This window comes from Panthera leo, chromosome A1, assembly GCF_018350215.1.
Source record: "Panthera leo isolate Ple1 chromosome A1, P.leo_Ple1_pat1.1, whole genome shotgun sequence".
NCBI lineage: Eukaryota > Metazoa > Chordata > Mammalia > Carnivora > Felidae > Panthera > Panthera leo.
In genome coordinates this window covers 129,014,345-129,041,968 of record NC_056679.1, presented here as the reverse complement: position 1 = coordinate 129,041,968, position 27,624 = coordinate 129,014,345, and the positions used below count along the sequence as shown (strand labels likewise).

General features: G+C 38.4%; 1 protein-coding gene across 5 annotated transcripts in view; it reads right to left on the bottom strand.

The window, feature by feature from the left end:
• The window catches only part of ZSWIM6 (zinc finger SWIM-type containing 6), a 196,585-nt gene that overhangs the window by 145,058 nt on the left and 23,903 nt on the right, over nt 1-27,624 (bottom strand). Inside the window, exon 1 of one of the 5 annotated variants that reach the window (XM_042939947.1) lies at nt 23,559-24,026. The exons of 3 other annotated variants lie outside the window; for them this stretch is intronic. In XM_042939947.1, the coding sequence (XP_042795881.1) occupies nt 23,559-23,566 (8 nt within the window). In that variant the 5' untranslated portion in view covers nt 23,567-24,026. Of the gene's footprint in view, nt 1-18,574; nt 18,672-23,558; nt 24,027-27,624 lie in introns of those variants that run through there. One more of the 5 variants, XM_042939931.1, reaches the window with a different exon arrangement.

Here is a 27,624-nt window from a genome sequence, read left to right as displayed (position 1 = left end):
AGAGGGTATCATGCTAAGCAAAATAAATCAGAGAAAGACAAATGTCATACGATTTCACTCATATGTGTAATTTAAGAAACAAAACAGATGACATAAGGAAGGGAAGCAAAAACAACATAAAAACAGAGAAGGAGACAAACCATAAGAGACTCTTAAAACACAGAGAACAAACCGAGAGTTGCTGGTGGGGTGCTGGGTGGGGGGATGGGCTAAATGGGCGAGGGGCATTAAGGAGGGCACTTGTTGGAATGAGCACTGGGCGGTATATGTAAGTGATGAATCATTGGGTCCTATTCCTGAAATCATTATTACACTACATGTTAATTGAGGAGGAGGAAGAGGAGGAGAAAAAACCGTATTCTTAAACTTGGGTTTTATTCCTCAACAAGACAGTTCCCAAATGTATTTAGTCTTTGAACCACCACAGGATTTTTCATTTCCCTAACTTCTCCATTAAGATGTGGAGCTCTGAAAGCTGCAAGGAAAGTATACTTCCATTTCAGTATGCAAGTATGGTACCACAAGTCTCAGGTGAGGAGAGCCGACCTAAGAAGGGAAGCTGACCCAGTGGGAGGGGCCCCCCAGAGCAAACAGAGTGTGCTCAAGGGCAGGAGAACAGACCGAAGTTTCAATGACAGATGGTGACTTTCTTCATTTTTTGTCTCTTCTCTCCTTTCTTTTCCCCAAATAAATTTAGGGACAAGGGTTCCAGTGTGCCAAAATGCATTTATGGGTCTTCAAGTGACAAAGAATAAAAAAACAATAATCTACAATGATTCAAAAGACAGACTGAAGGCAGTCTTTTTGCTTACTGCAGAACCAAATTCAGAATTTACCAATTTCAACTGTGAAATTGTCAATTTCACAATTATTTCTACTTCTACATAAACAGTATAGATTCCCATTGTTAAGATTTTTCAGTAGCAAAATACCAAAGCCACAATTCTAACTCAGGAAAACTTAAAGCCTCTCAGTCACGACACAGCAAAGTGGTTAAGAGCATAGATTTTTTTTTGAGCCACTGTGTGGGCTCAGGTTCCAGGTCTGCCATGTACCAGCTATGTGACCATGGACAAGTTACTTAAAAGTCTGTACCTCAGCTTCCTTATGTAGCTCTTAATTTAAATAAATTAATATACATAAACTCTTAAAACATTATGTCACACAATAATAGTAATGACTGTTACTATTATTACCATCATCATCATCCAGCAGGTTTACCACTGAACATTTCAATTCAACTTCTCTCCTGGAACAAGAATATCACTGCTAAAGCATCCCAAGTATTTCTCAATTTCAAAAGACAGTATAAAACTAAAGTGTTTCTTACATCTTAAATAACATTTTGGAATGTGGTGAGCTATTCAGCTAACAGTGGTTTTTCGAAGAGTTATACTCATCAAGAAAAGTTTTGAAATTAAACCTGTTCCCTCCCTCTTTACACCTTTCAAAGGGAAAAAGGAAAAGGAAGATAGTTTGGGAGGTGTTTTTGTTTTGTTTCATTCTGTTTTTCAAAGAGTGGCTTTGACTGGTCACTTATTCAAACTAGTCTTACATACATTTGTAGAGTGTTAAACATGTGAAGTACTTTTGCCTTACAGCTCTAAAGTACAGAATGTTATAAGCACCCAATTAATTTTAAAAAGCACTTTCTTAATTCGTAACTTTTGCATTTGAATCTCAGGAGTGTTGTCTTGCCCCTTCTATTTGCTACATTTAGCATATTCCATTATTTTTAATAGTGCAGGAATGTTAATTAACATAATCATAGTTTCTCCAGCATAAGGCATGAAAGAGAACAGGAAATGGACACAACGCTGGTTTTCAGGCAACTTATGCAAACATATGGCTTGTTGGGGGGGGAGGGGTGGGGAGGCTAGCAGATTTACTTTATCTTATTATTAATATTACCCATTCACTGACTTAGGGAAAGTATAGATACCTCCCAAACGCAAATGCCAGTCCAACTGAAGAAGAGCTGTTTTATACTCAAACAACTACAAGTAAAGTAGTAAATTCTCAAGTTAGAACAAGCCCCTTTGAACTCTACACAGTGTTCACTATCAATAGCATAAATAAAACAATAAAAGCAAACGCTCCCTTGAAAAGAGTCTTAGCAACTAAAGATAAAGGGGTCTGTCATAATCAAGTTGCACAGACGGCATCTGGCAAGAGCAAATGGAGGAAGAGGCTCAAAAGTAAATCATGATTTTGTTGAGATATGAAAATAAAGAAAAAGGGGAGCTAGCAACGTTTCTTGAGAAAGTAAGACATTCAGAAGTATGAAAAACATTTTTTAAATCCACATAAGGGATTTTAAAACAGGAAAATTGACCCACAAGTTGTTGAATTATTTTGCTTAAGTATACATGTTTTAGAAACTTCAGAATCACGAAATATATTCCTGATTAGCAACACTCAAGTTTTCCAGCTGCCTTTACATTTGTTCACTTTGTCAAAGCCCTAATTCTATACCAAAGCCTTTTGTCCTACTCAAATGCTAGCTCAGCTCACCTTACTGGAAAGGCTCTTCTGGTTTTGTCAGCTGTGCCCATGATAAGCAGCTGGGAAGTATGGAAGAAACATTAACTATTGACTAAAAAAGAGTATGGAGGTGGAGCTTTACCATTTGTTACAGAAGAGGTTATAAAAAAATGTAAATCCAAAAAACGAAATTAAAAAGACTATTCATTGCTCCACACCTGCTCAGAAAAACTTACAATCACCAATCCATGTAAAATAAAATAGCCTCAGCTCAACTAAAGGAAGTATTAATCCTTGTTTAAACAAGGAGCGGGGAAAAAAACTACCGAGGCACAAAGGCAAAGGCAAAACCACTCAGAAGCAGCAGGAAGAGAAATGTCCACTGATATACTGGGAATAAACTCAAGGTCTCTCGGAGCTCTGTGTTTCCTTGATGCAGTACTTGAAACAAACAGCAAGCTCGGGGCATAGACATTACTCTAGAATGTAGGCAGAACTTTTCACAACTTCAAAGCATAAAATGTGTTCTCAATTAGTATGTCATATATAAATGCCAAATGTAGACCAGCTCTCAAGTATTTACCATCTTTAGCCTGCGATTTTCCCATCTTTAGCAATGGGAACCAGTGCCACTGTTCTCATTATCGGCTATGTGCCCCTGTTCCCCTTATCTGCTATGCCTATCTGTGCCTACCCCTCCAAGTGGTGTGGCTGAGGAGGGACTTCTCCTGAGTGTGACTGCAAACCTCTATATTTGGAGCTGGCAGTAAATTATATCCAACCAGGCACCAAACAGTCTCGGGTATTCACTGCTATTCAAAAGACAGAGAGCCAGGTTAGACTCTCTGTAAAACCGGAAGAAAGCGGGTATGATCACCAAGGCTAGCAAGAGTTATCCACACCTCTCTGCCCATGGGGTAAAGGAGCTGAAAACAGGCTCTCAAAAGAACCGAGATGCAGGTGGATTGTCAGTGATGGAGCCAAGTAAACTTCTCTGCCTGGTTATTTGAGACATTATGTGCTGTGCAAAATATGTGCATTCCATCATGAAACAATGAAAGAGGAAAAAAGCATTAACAGTGATAAAGCATCAATACACTGGCCTAGATATGAGACATGAAGTACCTCAATTAATGCAAATGAGCCCTAGAGAATTTAAGTAACTTGCCCAGGTCACAAACTTAGTAAGTGCTAGAACCATAATCCAAACACTGATCTCCTCAACTACAAAGAAAATGTTCTTTCTATCAAATCACAGTGCCTTGTATTATTTCTCTCATCATCATGCTGTCCTGAAATAGTCACAGTTCCACTGGAGGCATCTATAAAGGTGGTCTGAAACTTAAAAGGAACTAAGCATTTCCTTGACAACCAAGCAATGCACACTGGGTTGGAAGAACTCCTTTAATCACTAACATTCTTCTATTTTTACCACTTTCGATGAAACGCTTTCTCAAAATCTGTAACTTCCTTCTTAAACATAATACAGCAACCACCGCCGAACAGTGTGTTGCGCCATGTCCACAGTGTTGCGCCATCTGGGATGAAAGACTGCACTCATCTGACAGATAGAAAGGGCCACAGACCACCTGGTCAAACCCCATGATTGCAGGACCTCCCTCATAAGATTTGCCCAAGGTAGAGAGCTAAAGTGTTAAAAATATGAAAAGAAAGCCATTTACACGTGGCTCAAGATATCTAAAATTCATTTCAGCAGCTTTGGGGACACAAAGGTTCCAACATACCATCTACACTCAAAGCACTCCACCAACACTTGAGTTTCATTCCAGAAAAGGGAAATAATGCCCATCACAAGACAAACTGGTCACCTGTCAATCTTAACATTTCTTAAACACTGTAATCTCATGAAGTCATACTCAACTACACGAGAGTAAAGCAACTGTTCACAAGGTTGTGTGAGGGTGGTGGTATTCTTTTACTCTTTGCGAATCTCTCCTCCCTCTCTAGACTTACAGAGCTACGTATACTTTTTACTACCACACTTGTTCTAAAAACTCTGTATCAGTTTGGAAGACTTTTTATCAATAAAGATCAAAGATTCTCTGTTTTACCATGAACAACGTTTTAACAGTGTAAACCTGATCCCTATCTGGCAAATTTCAGTATCATTAAAGTAGTAGTTTTTCCTCAGAAATATTACTGACTTTAGCATCATTTTTTTCATTTTTCTAAATAAGATGATTGTACGGGCACCTGGACAGCTCAGTGGTTTGAGCGTCCAACTCTTGATTTCAGCTCAGGTCATGGTTCCAGGCTCACGGGATCAAGCCTCATGTGGGGCTCCATGCTGAGCATGGAACGTGCATGAGATATTCTCTCTCTCTCTCTCTCTCTTTCTCTGCCCCTCTCCCCAACTCACATGTGTGTGCACACGCTCTCTCTGCCCCCCCTAAAAATGATCAAATAGATAAAGTGATTGTATTACTTAAACCAGTCCCACAAGCCACTGGTATGTATAAGAAAAAGTTTTTATACATCAGTAAGTACCAGATTAAAATAAGAAATATCAAAATAGTACTTGCTATGCAAGAATCATCAACCATTCGAGGCCTTCAACTCACTCAAAACAAGATCAAGATTTCACTTACAGCTACAGTCAGCTGCTGGAGTGAAAAGAAAGCCAGCCAGCCAGCCACACCAGCCTCCATTCCCACCCTTTGCCTTTCACTATTCCCCCACCTTCCAAAGTTGAAGGTGCAGCACCAAGCAGCCCAGAAGGTCTTTAATCTAAAAGGGAGGAGATTGCTGGTCAGTTGCCTAGCCTCCTTCCTGACAGTAGAGTTATTTTAAAATAGCACCATGCTGGGGCACCTGGGTGGCTCAGTCGGTTAAGCAGCGGACTCTTGATTTCAGCTCAGGTCATGATCTCACAGCTCATGAGTTCAAGCCCCGTATCAGGCTCTGTGCTCAGCGCACAGAGCCTGCTTCAGATCCTCAGTCTCCCTTTTTTTGGCCCTCTCCCGCTCCTGAGCATGCTCTATCTCAAAAATTAATAAATGTTAAAAAAATGTTTTTAAATAAATAAATTAAAATAGCACTATGCTTGAAACTTGGAAAGAAAAAAATCCTAAAAACAAACAAAATATTGAGTGTCTAAAGCTGTTTCAAAAAACAGAATAAGTATGTAAGTTAGATTTTCAAAAAATATTCTCAATCAATAAGCACATTATTTTCCCGGGGGGGGGGGGGGGGGGTCCATACTTATTGGACACACTATTTACTGTACTTATTTCAGATTAAGAACTGTATCCATTGCTTTGAATTCAGAGAAACTTTACCTGGAAAGTTATTTGGAGGTTAAAGAAATTATAATTAAAATGCTGTTTAAAAACAAGACTATTAGGGCCACCTGGGTGGCTCAGTCAGTTGAGCATCCGACTCTTGATTTTGGCTCAGGTCATCATCCCAGGGTCATGGGATCAAGCCCCCATGTGCAGCAAGAGCCCCGCTTAAGAGTCTCTATTTCCCTCTGCCCTTCTCCACTGCCCATGCACTCTCTCTCTCTCTCTAAATTAAAAAAAAAAAAAAAAAAAAAAAAGTCTATCTCAGGTTTCCTGATTTCCTGACCCTCTATTTCAGTTCATTGCAAATTAGCTCTTTAATTTCCTACCTAACCCCCCTCACTCACCCCAAAAATCAAATTTCTTTCTACAAGGAAGGCATCAAAACTTTACTGCTTTTGGTATAACACTTTTAGTAAACTGAAAAAAAAAAAAAAACAACCCGCTAAAGAAAGAATTATTGAGTCCATTAGGGTCCAGTTTATTTTGTCACTGTCTGCTGTGTAACTATAGGCAAGTACTTTATCATAAATAAAAACACATCTCAAGATTATCACTGTTGATGGGCATCAAAGGCAATGGCAGTACAGTACTCACATAATCCCTCTGTAGAAATCTCAGAGAAGAAATGAGGTGGAAAGGATTCTCTCTTTTGGCTCTGAAATACAGATGTATATTCTGGCTATTTTATAACCAAATGACTGATAACTACATGTAGAGAGAGGGAAAAGATGCATAAGAGAGCACGCAGGACCAGCCACACTGGTCTATCAGATAAACAAGACGCTACTTAGTCCTGGTTGCATTCATCTGGAACAGACCAGCTTGTGGCCTGCATTCCAGTTCTCATTTTTCTAGCATATCTGTATCACTCCATATTCTATCCCTCAACAAAGAACAGAAAGTTTAACAGGTGGACCTCTACTAGCATAACACATGTTAGTTACAACCAACTTCATCTGTTATACAGAAAAAGATATCTACATTCCACATCTCCATGAAAAGCCCCAGTAAATTTCATATTTGTTTTGAATGAATTGTATTATACTTATCTATGCAGTAAACTACATAATGCACTGTGATGGCAGGATTTATTCACTCCACACTGCAAAAATGCTTCAATTGCTAAAGAGAAAACAGTCCTTCTCATGGCACTCAGAAATTTTGACTATACACAGTTCCAAATGAACAGGGAAAAATATATTCCTCTGATGATCAAAGACATAATATACTGTGTGTTGGTTTTCTACAGCCAAGAGGCCACAGGTACAGACTAGAACAAAATAAACTACAGCAGTTGTCTGTTCACCACTGAGGCATGTGTGCGCCTTCCTTCACACTTTTAGATGAAGCCACGACATCCATCACAATGTTACTTTGAGCTCTTCATCCAAGACAAATGTAGTTTACTATAAGTAAACTCAGTGTTCTACACAAAAGAAAACTTTCGAGATGATTTTCACTTTAAAATAATTTGCAATGGTATTCTTTAAATATAAGTCCTGGAATGGCTCATACTATAAGGAGGAACAGAAGGAGCAGTACCTCCTTATGAACGTAGGAAGGAGTTTGTGCTTACAATGACGATTCTAAACTAGGGACTGGTAATTACTGGCACAAAAATCAAAGAGAGCAAAAGTCAACACTCAAGAAGACTTCATGGTTAATAATGATTATAGAAGTATAATCCCCCTGGGCTCCAGTCAGCATCTTCCAATAAACAAGTATTTCTTCAGTACTTACTACAGGCCAGAAAATCCTACCCAGCTGAACATTTCCCACACTTCCACCTCTTGAACTGATACCCAGAAAGGGCTCCAGACTTTTATAGAGAATACTGACCCAGATACAATACACTCAGTAACTTCAGTTTTGTCAAGATTTGAAGTCCTAAGAACTATGAATGGATTTTACAGTGCTAGTATTTTCAAAAACTAGATTTAAATATCATAAGAAAACCATTCTACAGATGCTGCTAGGAATATTTTCTGGAGCTCTACTATTATGAGGAAACTACTACTGGATGTCCAAATGCTGGGCATAATTTAAAGCTCTACGAAATCTAGTGTGAGGATAGTGAAAAACAGAACAAAATAGGTCCAAGCCTATTTAAAATCACAAACAAAGCCATTTTCTCATCTTAAACATGACACAAAGAGGCTTAACAGTTTTGTTTACTATCAGATGTAACTTGACATTTGCGTTGCTCATAGTCCTTCTTCCAAGTATGCTCAGACTTTCAGGTCCTTTTGAATAGCAATAACTGGATCTCATACCTGCCTCAGCCCAGGATATGCTAGTAACATCAAGAGGCAGATATGCATACTTCCACTTTTGGTATATTACCAGGGTAGAAAATTTTTGGTAGGGGGATGTTTATTTTCTTGGGAAGGCATTGTAAAAAGGAAGGTCCGCACTGCTTTATTCTAGTGTTCACTTGATATCCTATAGGGGTGGGTCCAAATATAATTTATTCCTCCTTAAAGACAGCCCTCACAAGGCAAGAACCAATGGAAATGAAAATTTCCTAAAAGAGCTGTTTTTCAGATACACAGTGGAATAAAAAGGACTTTTCCGTTTTTTGTGGTATCAAATTCTTTGTCTTCATATAGTTATCACTATATGAAGTCCATAGTAATTACCAGTCCATAGTTATCAAAACTAGTCGAAGGACCCTCTGGCAAATGAAACTGTAAAAGGCAATGGATTACTCGACCACAAGTAAATCCCTACAATTTTAAGATGACAGTGTACTTCTATGCAGTCGTTTAGACAATAGAGACTTAAAAGAAAAGAGAAGCAATAAAACACACTTCACAAATTCAAAAGATCGTTCCCCAGATAGAAAAAGAATTTCCTTCACAAGGTCTAGCCCAAGAAATTGTAGTAAGCATAAAAACATTTCTCAGTTGATAAAAAGAAGACACAGACTTAATGTTAAATTCCCAACTGTTTTATATCTACCTTTCTAATTTTTATTTGATTTTTATTATGGCTGAAAACTGAAAAAAAAAAAAATTGAAAGGATATGTTTGCCTCCCAAACTCTCCCCAGGAAACATAAGGTTATCATTTTCTGACTAATCCTTCCAGAAATACTATATGCACTTACACATAAGCAATATAAATGCTTGTATAGTCTCCTTTCTACTCAAGTGGCAGCATAACACAAACTATTTTACATGTTTCTTTTATTTAACAAACATCTGTATCATTACATATCAGTATGGTTCTCCTCATTGTTCTTTTACAACTGCACGATATTCCATTATGTGGAAGGACCATAATTTATTTAACCAGTCTTCCATAATGAACATTTAGGTTGTTTCCAGAGTTTTGCTACCATAAACAATGCTTCAATAAGCTACTTCATTTCAATTCAGCATAAGCTAAATTCCTGGATATGGAACTGTTACGTCAAAGAGGTCTGTACATTTATAAATCTAATGGATGCTATCAAGTTGCCCTCCATAAAGACTGTGCCAGTTTATAACCCCACACCTATCTAACCTATGCTAACAATGTGTTAAATTTTTTATTTTATCAATGTGATGGGTTGTTTTTAAAGGGCATCTGATGCAGTTTTAATTTGCATTTCTCAAAAAATAAGTACCTTTAGATTTAGTGCCATTTGTATCTCATTTACATGAAATCTCCACACATATCCTTTGCTCATTTTTCTACGAATTTGGTCTTTTTCTTACTGATTTGTAGAAAAATTTTATATATAAAGAAAATCTCCTATAATCTTTGAGGAGTTAAATGTTTTCTCAACTTATCTTTTGACTTTGCTTGTGTTAGTTTTTGATATGCAGAGACATTCATTTTTTATAAAGTCTAACTAACTTATGAGTCTTTTTCTTTTATTGCCTCAGAGTTATGTATCAAAGTTGGAAAAACCTACTTCATTCTAAATTGTAAAAAATTTCTCTCCTATTTAGTTCTATTTCTTTTGTGACTTTGCTTTTTAAATTTAAAGCATGATCTACTTAAAATTCATTCTGGTAGAAGTATGAATTATACATTCCACTTTATTTTTTTTCCAGTTGGCTCCCCAGTTATGCCAACACCACTTACTGAATAAATTTCAGCACTGATTTGAGATGCCAATTTTATCATGTCCTATGTGTTTTGAGGTCTCTTTCCAGTATTTCTACTTTATTCCATTGATCTGTAGATCTACACATGTGCCTTCATCACACAGTTTTAATTAATGTAGCTTAATAATACCTTTCGATATCTTATAGGGCTGGCTCTACCTCTCATCACTTTTTTTTTTCCCCTACATTAATTAACATTAGTTTGTCAAGCCAAAGAAAACCCTTTTGGAATTTTTATTAGGGTCACTTCTAATTTACAGACAAACTTGGGGAGCTCATTTAAGCAACAACCCCAATCCCTGGCAATTTTGTTCCACTGAGTACTAATGGTGTGATTCAAGACTTAGTTAAAGCGTTCATATTTCACATTAGCATATCTCCAGTCACAAGATGATGGTCTTCTTCACAGGTAGTGGTGGTGTTTGGCCTTAACCCTCCTCCTACAGACAAAAGGGTCATATGAAAATGTCTGAAAGTCAGAAGTACTGCTAAAACAGCACATTCACTGAGTTTATCCATAGATTAAACATAAATAGGAAGTTATTCTATGGTCACCATATGTTTTCTTAAAATGGAAGCTACAGACACAAGAGTAAAGAACTGAAAAAGGCTTCTACAGATGATCTAGACCAGGTTCTAAGCAACCTTTTCTTCAAAACATATCACACCTATCGTAAAGATTTATTTTATGGACTGTTTCCTAATTTCCCATTCAAAGGATGCTCTAAATTGGAAAATCATGTCCATTCTACCCCAACATTCCTACAGAATTGTTACCACATGTATAGTATCTTTTACCATCATGTAGATGGAAGCAAAAGGAATGATGGATGGGAGCAAAAAGTTGAGAGAAACAATATTTTATATTAACATTTACAAATTATAAACACCTTAACATACACGATCTCATTTAATATACATATGCCTACACATGAAAAAGTACAGAAAAATGAAGAATAATTTTATAAGCAATATTTTAAAACCAAAACATTCATTACTACTATATCCTGTAATTTTAATGCTACAAGTCTTAGATATCAAGAGAAATGTATTCTCTCTGTCGAAAGGTGAGGGGAGCAAGATATGAGATTAAAGATGTATGCAGGGCTAGATCAAGCAGAGACTTACAGACAACAGTTAAGAATTTTACATTTTAGCCTCAAAGAGATTTTAAATAGGGAAAGAACATGATCATAATGGCTTTTTAAAAATTATCTGTGTACAGTATAGAGGAAGGGTTAGTGGTCGTATGGCATGGGAAGATACAGAAAAACTTATTGCAATGAACCAGATCAATAATGGCTGGACTTTGGGTAGCAGCAGTAGTGACCAAGAAAGGATCTGTTTTACAGATACTGAAGAAGTAGCAATGCTAAGACACTGATGGCTTGAACCCAGAGGATGAGGTGCCATTTATAGAACTAGGGGACATATAGGGAAAGGCAAGTTTGTAAGGAAAATACTAAGTTTGAGGCACAAGTGCTGGAAGCAAGTAAAGACATCCAGTGAACAGACTACAGACTGCTGGAGCTCATGAGAAGTAAAGATTTGAAGCTAGAATGTGGAATTTTTCAGAGTAGGTTAAGAGTAGGGAAAGGGCCCAGAAACATGGGTAGAAGGTGACCCAGCAAAGAGAGGCGGAGTTAACCTGAGAGGCAAGAGAAAAACCAAGAGAGTTTAGAATTATAAAAGTCAACTGAAGACTATGTTACTAGAAAGAGCGGTCAGGTCAGCTTCGTTCAGTGTTGTTCAGCTGTTAAATAAGATGAAAATGAGAAGAACACATTGCATTCAGTGACGCTGGGATCCTTAACAGGCATAGCTTCAGTGGAGTGACAGGGACAAAGACCAGAGGGCAGCGGACCGAGGAATGAAGCTGAAGGTGAAGAAACAGAGTGACATCACTCTTCCAAGAAATACAAATATGAAAACAAACAAACAAGAAAGGTTACTGAGGGACAGAATGAAGTGGGAAGGCTTGGGTGTCAAATGAGAATTTTTTGTAAAGAAGAAAAGCCTTCCTAATGTTTAAACGGTATTTATACACAATAGTAATACGGAAAAAAGAGTTATCCCTTCCCCTTTTGATAATGTCCCCCAAATTAATACAGAAAACAAACTGGATTGCTGTTCATTTCTGAGGATGGTCTGTCTTATTAAGGTAGTGAGAAATATCAGCCATCAATAAATGGAATTTCTTTGCTCCTAAAGATAAGCTCTAATAAATTAACAAAAAAACATCAACAATAAATCTCTAAAAAAATAAAATCAATCCGAAAACCTTTTACGTAGACATACAAGAGTTCATAAGAGAAGTCTGCATGCATTTAAATCATATCAGAACTTTAGGATGCTCACATCAAAACAGAAAATGGAATTCAAAGTTCATATTCCTAATGTTCAACCAGGAATTGGTAAATTCTGAAATACACTTTCTCAAAATAATCACATAAAGGAAAATAATCTGTAAATCCAATAGGTCAACTTCCTCTGATTCTTCCACAGATTAAAGGTTTTACAGTTGCCTTGAAATAAAAGGAAACTGATGATTTCATGAATGGTCTGGTTATTTACACCCCTTGAGGCTCATACACAGCACAACTAATGGTTTTGCCTTGAGGCAAGAGATTTAACATATTGCCCTTCTAATTGCTCCCTGGACACTGTACACAGGCCACGTGTTTTCTCAAGTACAGATTCCTATATAACACTCACCTTTAGAGAAAAAAAAAAAAAATCAAAGATAAATATCTCACCAAATACTTCTGAACCAATAAAACTGTTTGTAATATCCAAACCCTAACAAATCACCATGCCAAACACTAGCTAATACACCCAATAAATTCTGGTTCTCTGACCAGGTTTCTCTAAAATAAAAGTGATTTAGGTGAAGACATTAACTTCTGAACATTTAGTTGTACTACAAATGCAGTGCCAATTTTGAAATTTCAAACATGACAAATTTCATTCCTGAGGAACATCTCTTATGCCTTCATAATAAGCACGGGCACTTAGGAAAGTGATCCATTTTATAGGAGCTTACAACATAAAAATAAAATCTCAGTAAAGAGATAATTTTTAAAAAGGGAACAAAAATAGAACTGAGTATTAAACTTCTGGAAAGGTGAGAAACATTCTCTATACTTAGAAAAGAAAGCACAATGGAAAATTGTTTAAATTCCGAAAGTAAAACAAATCTTACAAATGTCCAAAAATGGCAACTAAAATCTTGGCAAGATGGTAACACCTGCCCAACATCCCCCACTCCCGGGGGCAGATGCGAGGTGGGGACTGAGCCAACTGTCTCCAGAACTCATGCTTTCCACCACTGTGTTCCTTTACCCAACCTTTACTAACAGGTGAGGAGGACAGGAATAAAATTCCTGAAATAGGAAATGTGACTAATAAGCAAACACACAGGAAAATATTCAACTTCCCGAGTGACCCAAAAATTTCACATTAAAACAACAGGTAACTTTTGTTTTATGCCAACTTTGGTAACTTGCTAACTGGGCAAAAATTTAAAACCACAGTAATATCTAGAACTGGTAAGTGGTGTGTGAAACTGGCAGGGAATTTGGCAATATGTACACAGAGCCTTAAAAACATCCCCATGCCCTTTCATCCACAGTGTCCACTTCTAGATGTCTATTCTAAAGCGGGGGGGGGGGGGGGGGCGGGAATAAAATATGGACAGAGCAGAGGGGGGTGCTTACTACATATGCTCAAAGATGCTTTTCTGGCAATTATTCATAAAATGAAAACCTGGAAACAACCGAAATATGTCCAAAATAAGAAAAATATGGTCGTGTAAAATGGGATAAATCCACTGGTTTATTATACATCGTCAGTCATGAAAACTTGGGATACGTGAGTGGCTCCGTCGGTTAAGTGTCCGACTTTGGCTCAGGTCATGATCTCACAGTTCGCGCCCCGCATCAGGCTCTGTGCTGACAGCTCGGAGGTCAGAGCCTGCTTCAGATTCTATGTCTCCCTCTCTCTTAGCCCCTCCCCTGCTTACACACACACTTACACACACACACACACACTCTCTCTCTCTCTCTCTCTCAAAAATAAAACATCAAAAAAATAAAAAATAATTATAACAGGTATATAAAAAGAAAAATGTTTTTCTAATATATTCTCTTTTTTTTAACATTCATTTATTTATTTTGAGAGAGAGAGAGCCCATGAGCTGGGAAGGGGCAGAGACGTAGAGGGAGAAAGACAATCCCAAGCAGGCTCTGCAATGTCAGCACAGAGCCTGATGTGGGGCTGGATCTCAAGAACTGAGAGACCATGACCTGCGCCAAAATCAAGAGTGGGACACCTAACCAACTGAGCCACCAGGAGCCCCAAGAAAACTGCTTTTCATACATTGCATTGTCAAACCAAAAAAGAGCTGGATACAAAAATGTACAGATGATAGAAACCCCTTTTTAATGCACAGGAAAATACAAAAAAGAAAAACACTAAAATTAGACTATAGTTGGTTAATGTGATGGTACAGAATGGTTTTTCCCCCACTATCGTGCAAAAATCTCAAAATGTGGTTTAATTACTTTTATTTTAATAAATCTTTGAAAAATGAGTGCTTTACAGACCATGTGCAAATTTAAAATATAAGAACAGAAATTTGAGTGTTCTTTGACATTCTTTTCCCAAAAAAGAAAAATAGAAAGTACAATAAAGATTCCTCAGGTAATTTGTTACGTATGATCCAAATTCCACTGTACAAAGGATGCAAAAAACAATTGATTGTGAGCCTACCTAGGACTTTAGAAATTACTCCACTAGTTATTTTATTTTAAATGCAGTCGGAAAGCCATTTGATTTTTAACCTGGTATGTTTTATTATGTGACTTATGCTACAGCCTCCATTTTCTAGTTTTTTTGTAAAATCTGACATCCTCAGTACTTAGCAAAATGTCTGCTGGAAAAGAGCTACTTGTACTAAGAAAAAACTTTGTTAGGTAAAAATCATATTTAATAATATTCTAAATCTTAATAATGTGTCCCATGCTAGCATGACAGTTCCTGAGACCACAGGGAGTTTGGTTCTTACACAAGCATACAGAGCTATGCTTGAGTAGAGGAAACACTAATGTCCCACAAGTGAGGATAATCACAAACCACAACTCAAGTAAGCAGACATACATAGACTGTCCACATCCAATAACACCTGTGCACAGTATTAGAACATTTCTGAAAGAACTGGATAGCCTACCCAAATGACTAAAAAAAAGTCCAGCTAAACCTCCATGTCACCCTAAGCTTGACACTAGGAAGATCAATTCTAGCCAACCATAAATCAATACATTTATTACAAGAGACTTTGAGACCTGTTTCTTTTAGCTATTACATGAAATGGTGGCTGGGATGCCTGGATGGTTCAGTTGGTTATGCATCCAACTCTTGATTTTGGCCCAGGTCATGATCTCACAGTTCATGAAATCGAGCCCACGTCAGGCTCCATGCTATAGCGTAGAGCTTGCTTGGGATTCTCTCTCTCCCTCTCTCTCTCTGCCCCTCACCCAATCTTTCTTTCTCTCTGTCTCTCTCTCAAAATAAATAAACTTTTAAAAATGTGATTGGTAGCTTAGTCAGTGAAGCGCCTGACTTCAGCTCAGGTCACAGTATCATGGCTTGCAAATTCAAGCCCCACGTAGGGCTCTGTGCTGACAGCTCAGAGCATGGAACCTGCTCTGAATTCTGTGTCTCCCTCTCTCTGCCCCTCCCCTGCTCATGCGCTAGCACTTGCGCGCTCTCGCTCTCTCTCAAAGAATAAATATTTTTAAAAGTTTTGTTTTTTTCTTAAATAATGGTTAACAAAAGGCTCATTTATGAAGTTTAACCCAATGATGAAATTATTTCATTCAACTTGGGCTTTCACTTACCTATGCTCAGAGACCTTTTGATTGTTATAGGAGATAAATTCTATGATAGGGAATGTGAGATTTAGCTCCCCAAGAACTGCCACATTTATTACTAAAACTACTGGGTCTTCAGATCTTATAACAATACATGAATCTGTATCTAGTACCAAAGGAAGTGATTGCTAAAACCACCAACAAACATTTGTACAACACTTCATAGTTTTAAAAAGGCATCATATATAAAATATTTGATAACTAAAATGTATCTAGACCTTTCTTTATAGCACTCCCTCAAGGTGCTCCCTTCACACATTATATGCCACCTCACATTCCAACCAACCTTTTAAGTTAAGCAAGGCAGGTATTAAACGATGAAGCTGAGGCTCAGAAAGCTTAAATGATTTGCCCAAGTTCACATAGCTATTAAATGGCAAAGCAGAAAGTACACTTTGGGGTGAAGGACACTTTTGCGTGCCTCTCCTCTCCGTGCCAGAGCTCCATCAGAGAGCTGATGGACTTGCATCTTGTGCAGGCAATGTGATCAAAGGGAAACTTTGTGATGACATCCCTGATATATGTCCTTTTTCTTGGTAGCCAGCCAGCAGTAAGACTTGTTTCATCTAATGACACACATAATAGAAAACCCACAGTTCTTTACCCAAAAGGCAAACTGATAATTAAAAAGGTAAGCCTCCTACTGAGCCAAAGCCCTGACTTTTTTTTTAAGGATTTATTTAAAAGTTCAGGAGCAAATACCATAAAGGAAAATCAAAGGCAGACCTCTGAAAGGTTTTGTTTCACCTTCTTTTCTAATGTTTATAGATCAAGCAAAACAACATCTCAGTATCTAAAATGGCAATGCCAATTATCCTAACTTATAGTGATAAATGATGACCCTGTGTAAGTATTAATACTCTTTAAATATTTCAGCTGCGTAAAATGTTCCTAGGATGTATTAAACATCTATCTTCTTAAATATAAAAAAATTACTTATGTGTCTGCTGTGAATCATTAGTAACTGTATTTTATATAAAGTATAGTAGCTAACGTGTTCCGAGCTCTTAATATGTGCTGGGCACTGCGTTATTTACATACAAAGTCTCACTGAATCCTCACAATAACCCTATGATGTAAGTACAAACAACTTTAAAATCCAGTGCAATATTTTATAAATACAGAAACAGAGGCAATGAACATTAGTTAAAAAAATCAGAAAGTAACAGAACTACAATCTGAAGCTAGAAAGTCTAACCACTATATTATACTGCCTCCCTGTGCTCTGGCCTGTTCTCTTCTGGGGACTGGAGATTATGGGAAAGGCACGAACTCTGGAATCCGACTACCAAGATTCATATGCTAGCTCCCCTGCTCAATAATGAGTCTTGGAAAAGCTAGAGAAAAAAATCTCTCACTTTTCTCAGCTACAAAATAAATGTAAGAGTTGATACAACAGTTCTTGCATGATGGAGCTGTTATGAGGAGAGAGTGTGTAATATGCTTGGTAAACAGAACTGACTCAAGTAGAGGACTCAAGAAGATCAGTAAGCAATAGCACAGTGATTCTTCAAGGAAGAGTGAGGTGTTGGGGGCTTTGGTCTCACACCAAATGGCCTCAAAATGCTTTTGGTGAGTTCTTGAATCTTTTTTTTTTTTGTTTTTTTTTTTAAGGTTTTACTTTCTCAAACTATCACTTTCTCAAGCTGGCACTCTTGGATGCTAACCTGCCTATATGGAGCTTACCCTTCTTTCCCCTCTTCCACATCTCCTTCAAATACACTGTTAACTAGAAAGGGAAACAGTCAGACTTTCTAAAATGATCTCTTAAGAAGAAATACAGATTGTAAAGGAGGATTTAGGGTCTCCTAATTAGGTAAGAGGAAAATAGGGCCGGACTTTTTAGAGTGCTTTTTTTTTTTTTTTTTTTTTTTTTTGCTTAGTCAGCTTGTGATATTTTTTTTTTTCAAAAGTGTAGAAAATACCCTACGTTTTAGGCTTACAGATAAGCAGGGTCTTGCTGGAGCACACTAGAATGGGCCACTGCTACTGCTCCATCAAATCAGATACACAAAGATGGTGAGGGAAGGCAGGCTAGTACACTGCACTGCCCAAAAGAGTCCACAAAAACACAAACAACCCTCTTCCTCTGGCTCACTATAAGGGTTAAGGGAGGTAAGAGGTGATGCCTAACACAAGTAAGAGATAGGTCTTGGGGTCTGAGGCACCGTATTGAAGAGGAACGAAAGTACATTGAAAACATCCTCATCTTAGACACACCTGCCCGGGGACTGCCAGGTGTAGTGGATCAAGAGAACAGCTTTTCTGCACACTACAACTCAGTGCTGTGTTGCAAGGCAGCCCCACGCAAACCCACATGCTCTCTATCAAGGCAGCAGAGAGAAATGACTCCGACTTTTAGTGATGGGCCCATTAGACAAACTTAAGTACCAAAAACCACTAAGTGTTAGAAGAGAATATAATAACACTGTTTACTGTGAGGCTGGCTTCGCTGGATTAAAATAAAAGCACACAAGGGAGGGGTGAAATGGAGGTGATCATACAAAATGTATTTGAGATACCTCAAAAATAGAAGCTGTCAAATGTGAACAAAGTTTAAAATATTCCACTTTTATTACAGCAACTATATCAAGCACTGCTATATTTCTGTGTCATACCCTTATAACTGCCATTTCTCAAAATTTGCCATTTTTCAAAATTCGGCAAGTCATTCATTCCCCACCCAAGAAGCTGGTCTAGGAATTATTTCCACAGAAACAAATTCCTGTTTTTAACCCCAAACCCTTGTTATTACCTACGTTTATGAACATGACATTCCACAATGGAATCTTTTAAAATAGTTAAGTTCAGGGGCGCCTGGGTGGCTCGGTCGGTTGGTTGAGTGTCTGACTTCGGCTCAGGTCACGATCTCGTGGTCGATGGGTTCGAGCCCTGCGTCTGGCTCTGTGCTCACAGCTCAGAGCCTGGAGCCTGCTTCGGATTCTATGTCTCCTTCTCTCTCCGCCCCTCCCTCACTCACACTCTGTCTCTCTCTGTCTCAAAAATAAACATTAAAAAAAATTTTTTTAATAAAAAAATAAAATAGTTAAGTTCATTGATATAATCGATAAAATATGTTACATTCCAAAAGGCCAGGAAATGTATAGGCCAGAGACAAGGAAACTTTTTCAGTAAACGACTTTTTCTATTTTAGGTTTTGCAGGCCATAAAAATCTCTGTCACAACTACTCAATTCTGCCCTTGTACCACAAAAGCAGCAAAGACAACCTGCAAAATAATAAGCACAAATATGTTCCAATCAAATTTTATTTATGAACCCTGAATTTTAAATTTCATGTAATTTTCATATGTCACAAAACATTATTCTTTTGATTTTTTTTCCTCCAACTATTAAAATAACATAAAACCCAATCTTCGTTCTGCATGCTACATAAAAACTGGTGGCAGGTCAGATTTAGCCAATGAAACATACTTTTCGGATCTTTGACATAATACTAATACTCGCAAATGAAGGGGCACCTGGGTGGCTCATTCAGTTAAGTGACTGGCTCTTGATTTCAGCTCAGGTCATGATCTCATGGTTCATGGGATCGAGCCCTGGGTCAGGCTTCTGCACTGACAATGCGGAGCCTGCCTGGGATTCTCTCTTTCTCTCTCTCTCTCCCCTTACCCCACTCATGTGCACACACACCCACTCTCTCTAAGAATGAATAAAATAAACTTTAAAAAAATGAAAATGCAAAAAACCCCACTGACTTGCAATTTTGAAATGAGGTTCCCTTCAAATATAGAGGTGGTTGTTAAACAATGTGCTATTGTGCTTTTGAATTCAAAAAGATGGAAAAGATGCTTTACAGACAATTTAAAAATCCTGGCTTCTAAAGTTAACACCAAAATGTTAAATAAGACTGTGTATTTGTAATAATCTTTAAACATGTATGAACTTCCCTCAGGAATGACTTAAACTTCTGCAATGTTCATATTATTAAGCACAGTATTTTTAGGTCCATCGTAGCACAGCTAAGAGCCCCCCCCATCCCAGCATAATCCCTATAGGTCAACTAACCAACCAGTAAGTCACTGTGCCAACTGTAAATTTCTTCAGCATGATACAAGCTATTTCCTGAAGCTTTATTAGAATAAATGTTGGGTCTAAAATATGCAAACACTCTTGGATCAGAGAAGAGGCTTTTGAGAACATTGGATTAGTCAACCTTCTGTGAGCTTAGCAGAAGCGTGCAAGGTAAGTACCTATAAAATCTTATTATAGCGAGTTCTGTTATAGATATATTCAAACCAGGTAGTATATAATCCGACAATTTCCACATGTCTGTAGGTGACTGAGAGTATCCTTACCAATTCTAACTAATAAACAATTCTGAACCGAAAGCTAGCTCTGATTCCATACTGAATCTCTTGAGGAATTTACATGATCACTCTTATATGGGATAACCTTTTAAACTGGGGTTGTTGCCTATAATAACTCTTTTCAACTTGGTCCGCCTCAGTGGACTCTGATCAAACACCTTTCCTGTGTGCATTGCCCTCTGTGGGGTGGGGAAAGAAGGATGCAGTCAAATTAGAGGAAATAAGCTTCCTCATTTTAACAACTTTTTTCAAGCAAGTGTCAGAGCTGCCAAGTAGGCAGGTGTTAAAGAAAACAGAGCTCTTCATCATGAACCTCAGGGGAAAAAGAGACAAATTGAAACCAGAATATGATTTACCTCAGGTATCTGAAAGTCAGTGATTCACTTGGAACAAACATGTATTGATCTGGGATATCAAAATCTCTTAAGCATTTGAAGGAAAAAAATATATATATATGTATATAATATATATGGGCCAGACATTTGTTTTGTACCTGGGAATTCTAATTGGTTGCATTTTCATAGCTTTTTAAAGCCATTAGTAATTCCATTTATCCAGATCTTGCTCATACAGGGAAAGGTCAGAAATACAGTTTCCTAGGAGGGTCAACCAACTAGTGGTTGGATTATCAGTGACCCCAAGAAGAGCAGTACAAGAAACTTTTGGCTTCCTGAAATAGGGAAAAACAAGGAATCTGTTCAAGCCTTCTTTCATAATGATGTATTGCACTCTAAATATTTATGGTCCCCAAATATGTGGACAGACTCTCCTCAACTTGAAGTATCTCTAACACATCTAGTGGCTCAAGAACAGTGTTTTTCAAATAGTAGGTCACAAACCATTAATAAGGTAGATGTGGGTCACAGAGAACATCTTTTAATGAAATGAAACTGAATGCTTTTGAAAACATCAAGTATGTCATCTTTTAAAGGTAATTACTGTCTTTGTGAAACTTTGGTTCCTATTATTTATAGTAATGTATGTTTGTGCACAGCTGTGATATAGTTTCTTACGGATTCTATGTCTCCCTCTCTCTCTGCCCCTCCCTCACTCACACTCTGTCTCTCTCTGTCTCAAAAATAAACATTAAAAAAATTTTTTTAATAAAAAAATAAAATAGTTAAGTTCATTAATATAATCGATAAAATATGTTACATTCCAATGTATGGCATGAAATTCCCACCAAATCTAAATAGACTTAAGAAGTAAATAAGCAACCAGGAGAGCAGTCAGACCTGGAAACCAAAATTGGGTAGTAATCATCACTTGGTAGCATAGAAGAATTTGGGGGTGATTGGTATCACCTACGTAGGAGAAAATAGCCCAGCCTCAGGTGCCGGGGACACATATAGTTAGAGGTTTGCTAAAGGAAGAACCAACCACCTAAACCAAAGGAAGGAGTGGCCAGGGAGCCGAGATTCCCCTGCAGGCTTCCTCTAAAGCAGGCAAAGTCAATAAAACTAAAAGTTAAAAACAGAGGTATAAACCTTTCAATTTCCCATTTTTACAAAATAAAACATGAATGAGGGAGGGCTGGAGGATGTTTATGAGTAAAGAAGATAAATTCTAAGGAATCTGGAAACACTCTATTTTTTTTTCAGCTTATTTATTTATTTTGAGAGAGAGGAAGAGGGAGGAAGATAGGGAGGCACAGACAGAGAGAAGAGAGAGAGAATCACAAGCAGGCTCTGCATTGTCAGTGTGGGCCCGAAGCGTGGTTTGACACAGGGGTCGAACTCACAAACCATGAGATCAGGCATGACCTGAGCTGAAATCAATAGTCAGACGCTTAACAGAATGAGTCACCCAGGTGCTCCAAAACGCACTTATCCTAATGGGGTGGGTGGGTGGGTGTGTGTGTGTGTGTGTGTGTGTGTGTGTGTGTGTAGGAATACTTAGATGAGTATTTTATAATGGGTCCTTTATATCAAGAGAGGATGTTGGTATCCACTTAAACCATCTATCTGCATGTCTGATGGCAAGACATGGATGAATCACATGACAGTTAACCATTTTAGGGTTGTCCACTGGCTTTATAAAGAAATCAAACCATATTACAGTGAACCTTATCTTTAAAATGTATTTTGCACTATCTTCTTGCAAATCTCACACTAAATTCCATCCAAAGAAAGGGATTCTTAATCTGGAAGCACATGCTTTCAGCATAAAGTATAATGGAATAACTGGATTGCCCTTTTGTTTAGACTGGAGTTGTTCCAAAGCTATTATTCTGAGCACCTGTCAATAAAAGCCACAGCCTCTAATGTTCTAGGCAGCAGCCTCATTTGGAGGTAATGGGGCTCTCTTGCAACTTACATGAAGATCTATCATCATGACTACTTTAAATGCCTGTGCCCTACTTCATAACTTTTACAAATAACACATTAGTACTCTTGATCTTAATAAAACAGGATGTTTCGTGGAGTGGGAAGGCAACTTCCTTTTTCAATACGAGAAGCAACTACTGCTTGCGACACTAGTTTGTGACAAAATCAGAACGATGATACTGAAATGGGCCTTAAAACTGATCTTGCCCAGTTTCTTCACTTAACAGATAAGAAAGTGGGAGCTTCTCCCAGGTGGTCCAGAGGAAAGAATCTGGCTGTCAGAGCAAATCAGATGAGGGTTTCAACCCCAGTTCTATTACTGGTTCATCACAAAGAGTTAGTTTCTTCATCTGTAAATAAGGGTAACAAACAAGCAATCTCACACAGGAGAACTTAAATGAAGCAACACATTTGAAGCACTTAGCACAGTGCTGGTACATAGTAGATACTCAGAGTGAGACTGTCTCCTTCAGTCATCCTACTCTCTTCCTCCTTGCCCAGGGCAGAACACAAATTGAAACCCTGCTCTGACTTGTCTGACTTCATAACACACAAAGGAAAAAGGTCATAAGAACTGTATACATGAAGATTTTATTGGTCCTGATTTAAATATAAAATTAACATTAAGCAGCTTCTTATAATACACTAAAATCCAAACTCAAGGCAAGATATGGCAATGGTTTAAGGAATGGGAAGAAAAAGAAAAAAACCAAAGAGCCTCAGTGAGATAAGGGGAAAATAAAGCAAGTCAGCATCATAGAAATCAAGGTTGGAATCCCATATAAATAGGTATCCATCCGTATCAAAAGTCAGAAATAGATTAAAGACAAATAGAAACTGAAATAACCCATTATATTAGCTATAAAATCAATAGGGACCAGAAGACAGGTTCCAGAGGTTGAGGTGAAAAACTGTTGCCAGTAAGAGATATCAAAGAAAAGTAAGTGCAGGATAAGCAAAATCAATGGAAACAGCTGCTCATTTGAAGTGCTCAGCAATAAGGAGAAAAAGCAAATAATAACCATGTGTGGAGGCAAGATCAAAGTGCAGAGGCTAAGAGCACACACTCTGAAACCAGACTACCTACATCCACATCTCAACTCTGCCAAGCTGTATCTGTGTGACCTTCTCCCATGACTTGGTCTCCACACCTGTAATATAAGGATAAAAACAGTACCCACTGTGCTGGTTATTTTTCTGTTGGTTCTCTTCTCTATTATTACATAGGAGCTGGAAATCTATAAACTGTATTTTCCAAACTCCCTTTACCAACTACCTTCCTCTTGGATATGGTGGCAGGAGATTCCAAGGTGAGAGCAAGAAAAATGTCTTTGTTTCCTGTTCCTGGTGGTACCTCCACAAGCAGCCACAGACAGCCAGAGGCTCCAGCAGCATCTGTGGGGGTTCCAAAGCAGCAGAACCAATGAAGATCTCCAGCAAATCTGTAGAGCATACAGTTTATGCAGCAGCTGACAACTGATTAACATTTCCTTCTCCTTTTTGTTCCTCCAACATTCATCTACACACGCACGCACGCACTTTCTCCTCCTCTCCTTTCTCCTCCTCTTTGTTCCCTTCTCCTTTTTGCTCCAACACACACCTTTTTCTTTTTGTTCCTCCAGCTCTTCCAATACCACTGTAACCAATTTCCTGCATTAAACCCTTCGGTGCTTAAAACATTCCGTGCGCTTTATTTTCCTGACTGGACACTAACTGATAACACGTACTTTTTTATGGCTATTACGAGAATAGAAGGAGTTTTAAAATGTGCTTAGATCAGAACCTAGCATTTTATAAACGTTAACACTTACTTCTCTGCAAGCATCTTAAAATCCCCATGTCCAAAATCAAGTTCCTTGTCGCCTATACAAGACTCTAATTCTGAAAATAGTCTTGAGTCATCCTTTCCTTCAACCAGACTCCAAATGTGAGTCACCTTTCTCCTTATCAATAAGCAGAATTTTGGGTTCCCACTTCAAGAAGCACTTTCAACCTCTATTCGCCAATAATAAAGTGCAAGCCTTTATTATCCCTCAACTAGCCTGGATCAATGTCTTTCCCTCCCGAGGGATGTATCAGCTTGCAGGCTTCAGTTCACTCTACACTGCCCCAGAAGGATTTTCCTAAAAGGAATAGGGGAAGTGTCACCACCAGTGTTGCCCAAAGTCATGAGCTCATTCAATCTCATAAAGGCCCTCCTGAAGCCAACCGCAGCCTACTTTCTTAACAGTAATTCCCACTATCCTGCTTCCTATTTGCATCCCCAAATCTTACCCTCCAACCACATCAGAAATCCTTGGCAGACCCCAAGTTCCCTCTGCCCTTTGCTCCCACTCTACCTTTGCACAAGATAATTCCTTCCATGCACCACCCCCTCTACAGAACCTTTACTAGATCCTTTCCACCTCAAACAGATCTAACCTCCATTCTTACTATTTCACCAAATAATACTATCATAACTTAACACTATATGTTTGCGTTATAACTTGTAAATATTGAGCTCTTCACAAGACTAGGACCTCCTGAATGCCCTCTATAGAGCAGAACTTCCCAATATGAGAGCTGAAAGTTTTAAGATACTGATATCTCACCTCTTGGGGCAGCCATCTGGGGCTACCAGTCCAGTGGCAGCTTGTCTGTAGTTTAAAACCTCCTATCCCCATGTCCTGTACAAAGTATTACTTTCAGTGTGTTCTGAAGTAAAAGAGATTGGAAGTACTGCTCCAGAAGCATCCCACTCAGCACCTTTCACACAAAACAGCTCTGGTCTTCCACCAGACCTCATGAAATATAACTCCCCCATTTCAATGCCTTAATTGGAAGCATTCGCTATTATAAAAACTTAGAAGTTAAGGGGGCCTGGGTGGCTCAGTGGGTTAAGCGTCCAACTTCATGAGTTCAAGCCCCATGTCAGGCTCTGTGCTGACAGCTCAGAGCTTGGAGCCTGCTTCGGATTCTGTGTCTCCCTCTCTCTCTGCCCCTTCCCCACTCTCTCTCTCTCTCTCTCTCTCTCTCTCTCTCTGTCTCCCTCTCTCTCTGCCCTTTCCCCGCCCGCTCTCTCTCTTTCTCAAAAATGAATAAACATTTAAAAAATTTTAAAAAACTCAGAAGTTAAATGAAAACTATACCCATTCCTTACTTAACCTACAACTTTTTTTCTTAACTTACGAAATGTGTATATAAGAAAGTCAGTGAAGAAAAAGCACAGATCTTTCAAATATAAGAAAAACAGATATTCTAGACTCATTTGCATTCAGAAATATTAGATTTGATTTTGGACCATTAAACACATAATTGGATTCTATCTAAAACAGTCTATTGGAATTCAGAACACAGTTCCCCTCAAGGAGGGAAACTGTGGTTAGCTTCTTAGCTTCCATTTGTTATAAACAGTATAAAACAATACTGTTTCAAATATTAGTTAAATACCGCTGTCTGGGAAGAAAAAACACATTCATTTAGAAGGATAAGGAAATGCATGACTTTCTGCATGGATTCTGAGGGCATCTTCAGGATCCTTTCAAGGGCTTAAAAGGTTCAAGACACAATTTCTAACTTTACTTTGAAAATCTGAAACTTGCATTTTCCTTGTTATAGGCCTATCACTGTAATTACCCTTTTCCTATCAACTACAGTTTAATCAAAGCTGAAACAGCAAAAGAAACAGGGAGAAGAGAGAAGGCTGGAAAATTCAAGGGGAGAAATGTAAATACTGCAGGCAAAGAGGACATAACACAAAGGAAGAACTACACTCTAAGAAACAAATGAAAAAGGGAAATATGAAAAGAAAAACATCCAGGATATTCCAGGACAGCTGGCAGAGAAACTGATGAAACAAATTTCCCACATTTGCCACACAACAGTGCTAACAATCAAGGACAGCTTTGTAGCCCTTCAAATAAGAAGAGGATTAAAGTAAGTTCTAGAGTAGGGGCAAAATAAGTCTTTCAAAGGTATATGGCAATGTTTCCCACACTTACAGATGCTGATCCCTGAAAACACTTCCCTGGCCATCAATAAAATTATAAAAGGATATGTGTGTGTTCATAAAGCTAAATTTAGGGGTGCCTGGGTGGCTCACTTGGTTAAGTGTCCAACTTAGGCTCAGGTCATGATCTCACAGTTCATGAGTTCGAGCCCCACATCAGGCTCTGTGCTGACATCCCGGAGCCTGGAGCCTGGAGCCTGCTTTGGATTCTGTGTCTTCCTTTCTCTGCTCCTCCCCCACTCACATTCTGTCTCTCTCGAAAGTAAACATTAAAAATTTTTTAAAAATAAAAATAAAAAAATAAAGCCAAATTTATCCCAATTAAGAAGATTGTCCTCTACTGTGAGATTATTTTTTGGTATTAAAATGCCTTAAAATTTTTTAATTATTGGCACAGGGGTGACTCAATTAAGCATCTGACTTCGGCTCAGGTCATGATCTCACAGTTGATGAGTTCAAGTCCCACATCGGGTGAGCACCAGCCCTGCTTCAGGTGAGCCCTGCTTCTCTCTCTCTCTCCCCCAATCTCTCTCTCTCTCTCCCCCCCCCCCCCACCTCGTGGGATTTTCTCTCTCTCCATCTCTCTCTGTCCCCTCACTCACTTGCACCCTCCCCTCTCTCTCAAAAAAAAAATTTTTTTAATTATATCAAAATATTGTTTTGTTTTAAAGTATAAATACTAAACGTGCCAGTCCTAGGCCTATTCCTACAGATACATACTTTGAGAGTTCCTTAGCTCAGGAAAGTTGATCACTGCAGACATCATTTCTCAGGCTCCCAGGTCACCTGGCTTTTCTCCGGGTTCAGTCTATGGGAAGCATTCCTGGAGAATTGACAGGTGGAAATAAGGGAGGAGCCACGGTATTTCTCCCTTTTACTTCTCCACTTCAGGCAGTGTTCCCAGCAAGAGCTGCATTTCTTCCACGGCTCCAGCTCCTACCAGCTCCTACCAGCTCCTACCAGGAGATTCCAATCTCAGAGCAGCCCTGGCTCCTTAAACTCCCATAACTACCAGTGATACTATTCTCTTCTTGGTGCTGTTAATCTCTGGGTTGCCTGACCATCCTATCTTGCTTCTCAGCTCGTCCATCACAAGCAGGAGGTTGTGTAACCAATCTCCTGCACTGAATTCCTATTTTAAAAATTTAGAAAACTTTTAAAAACT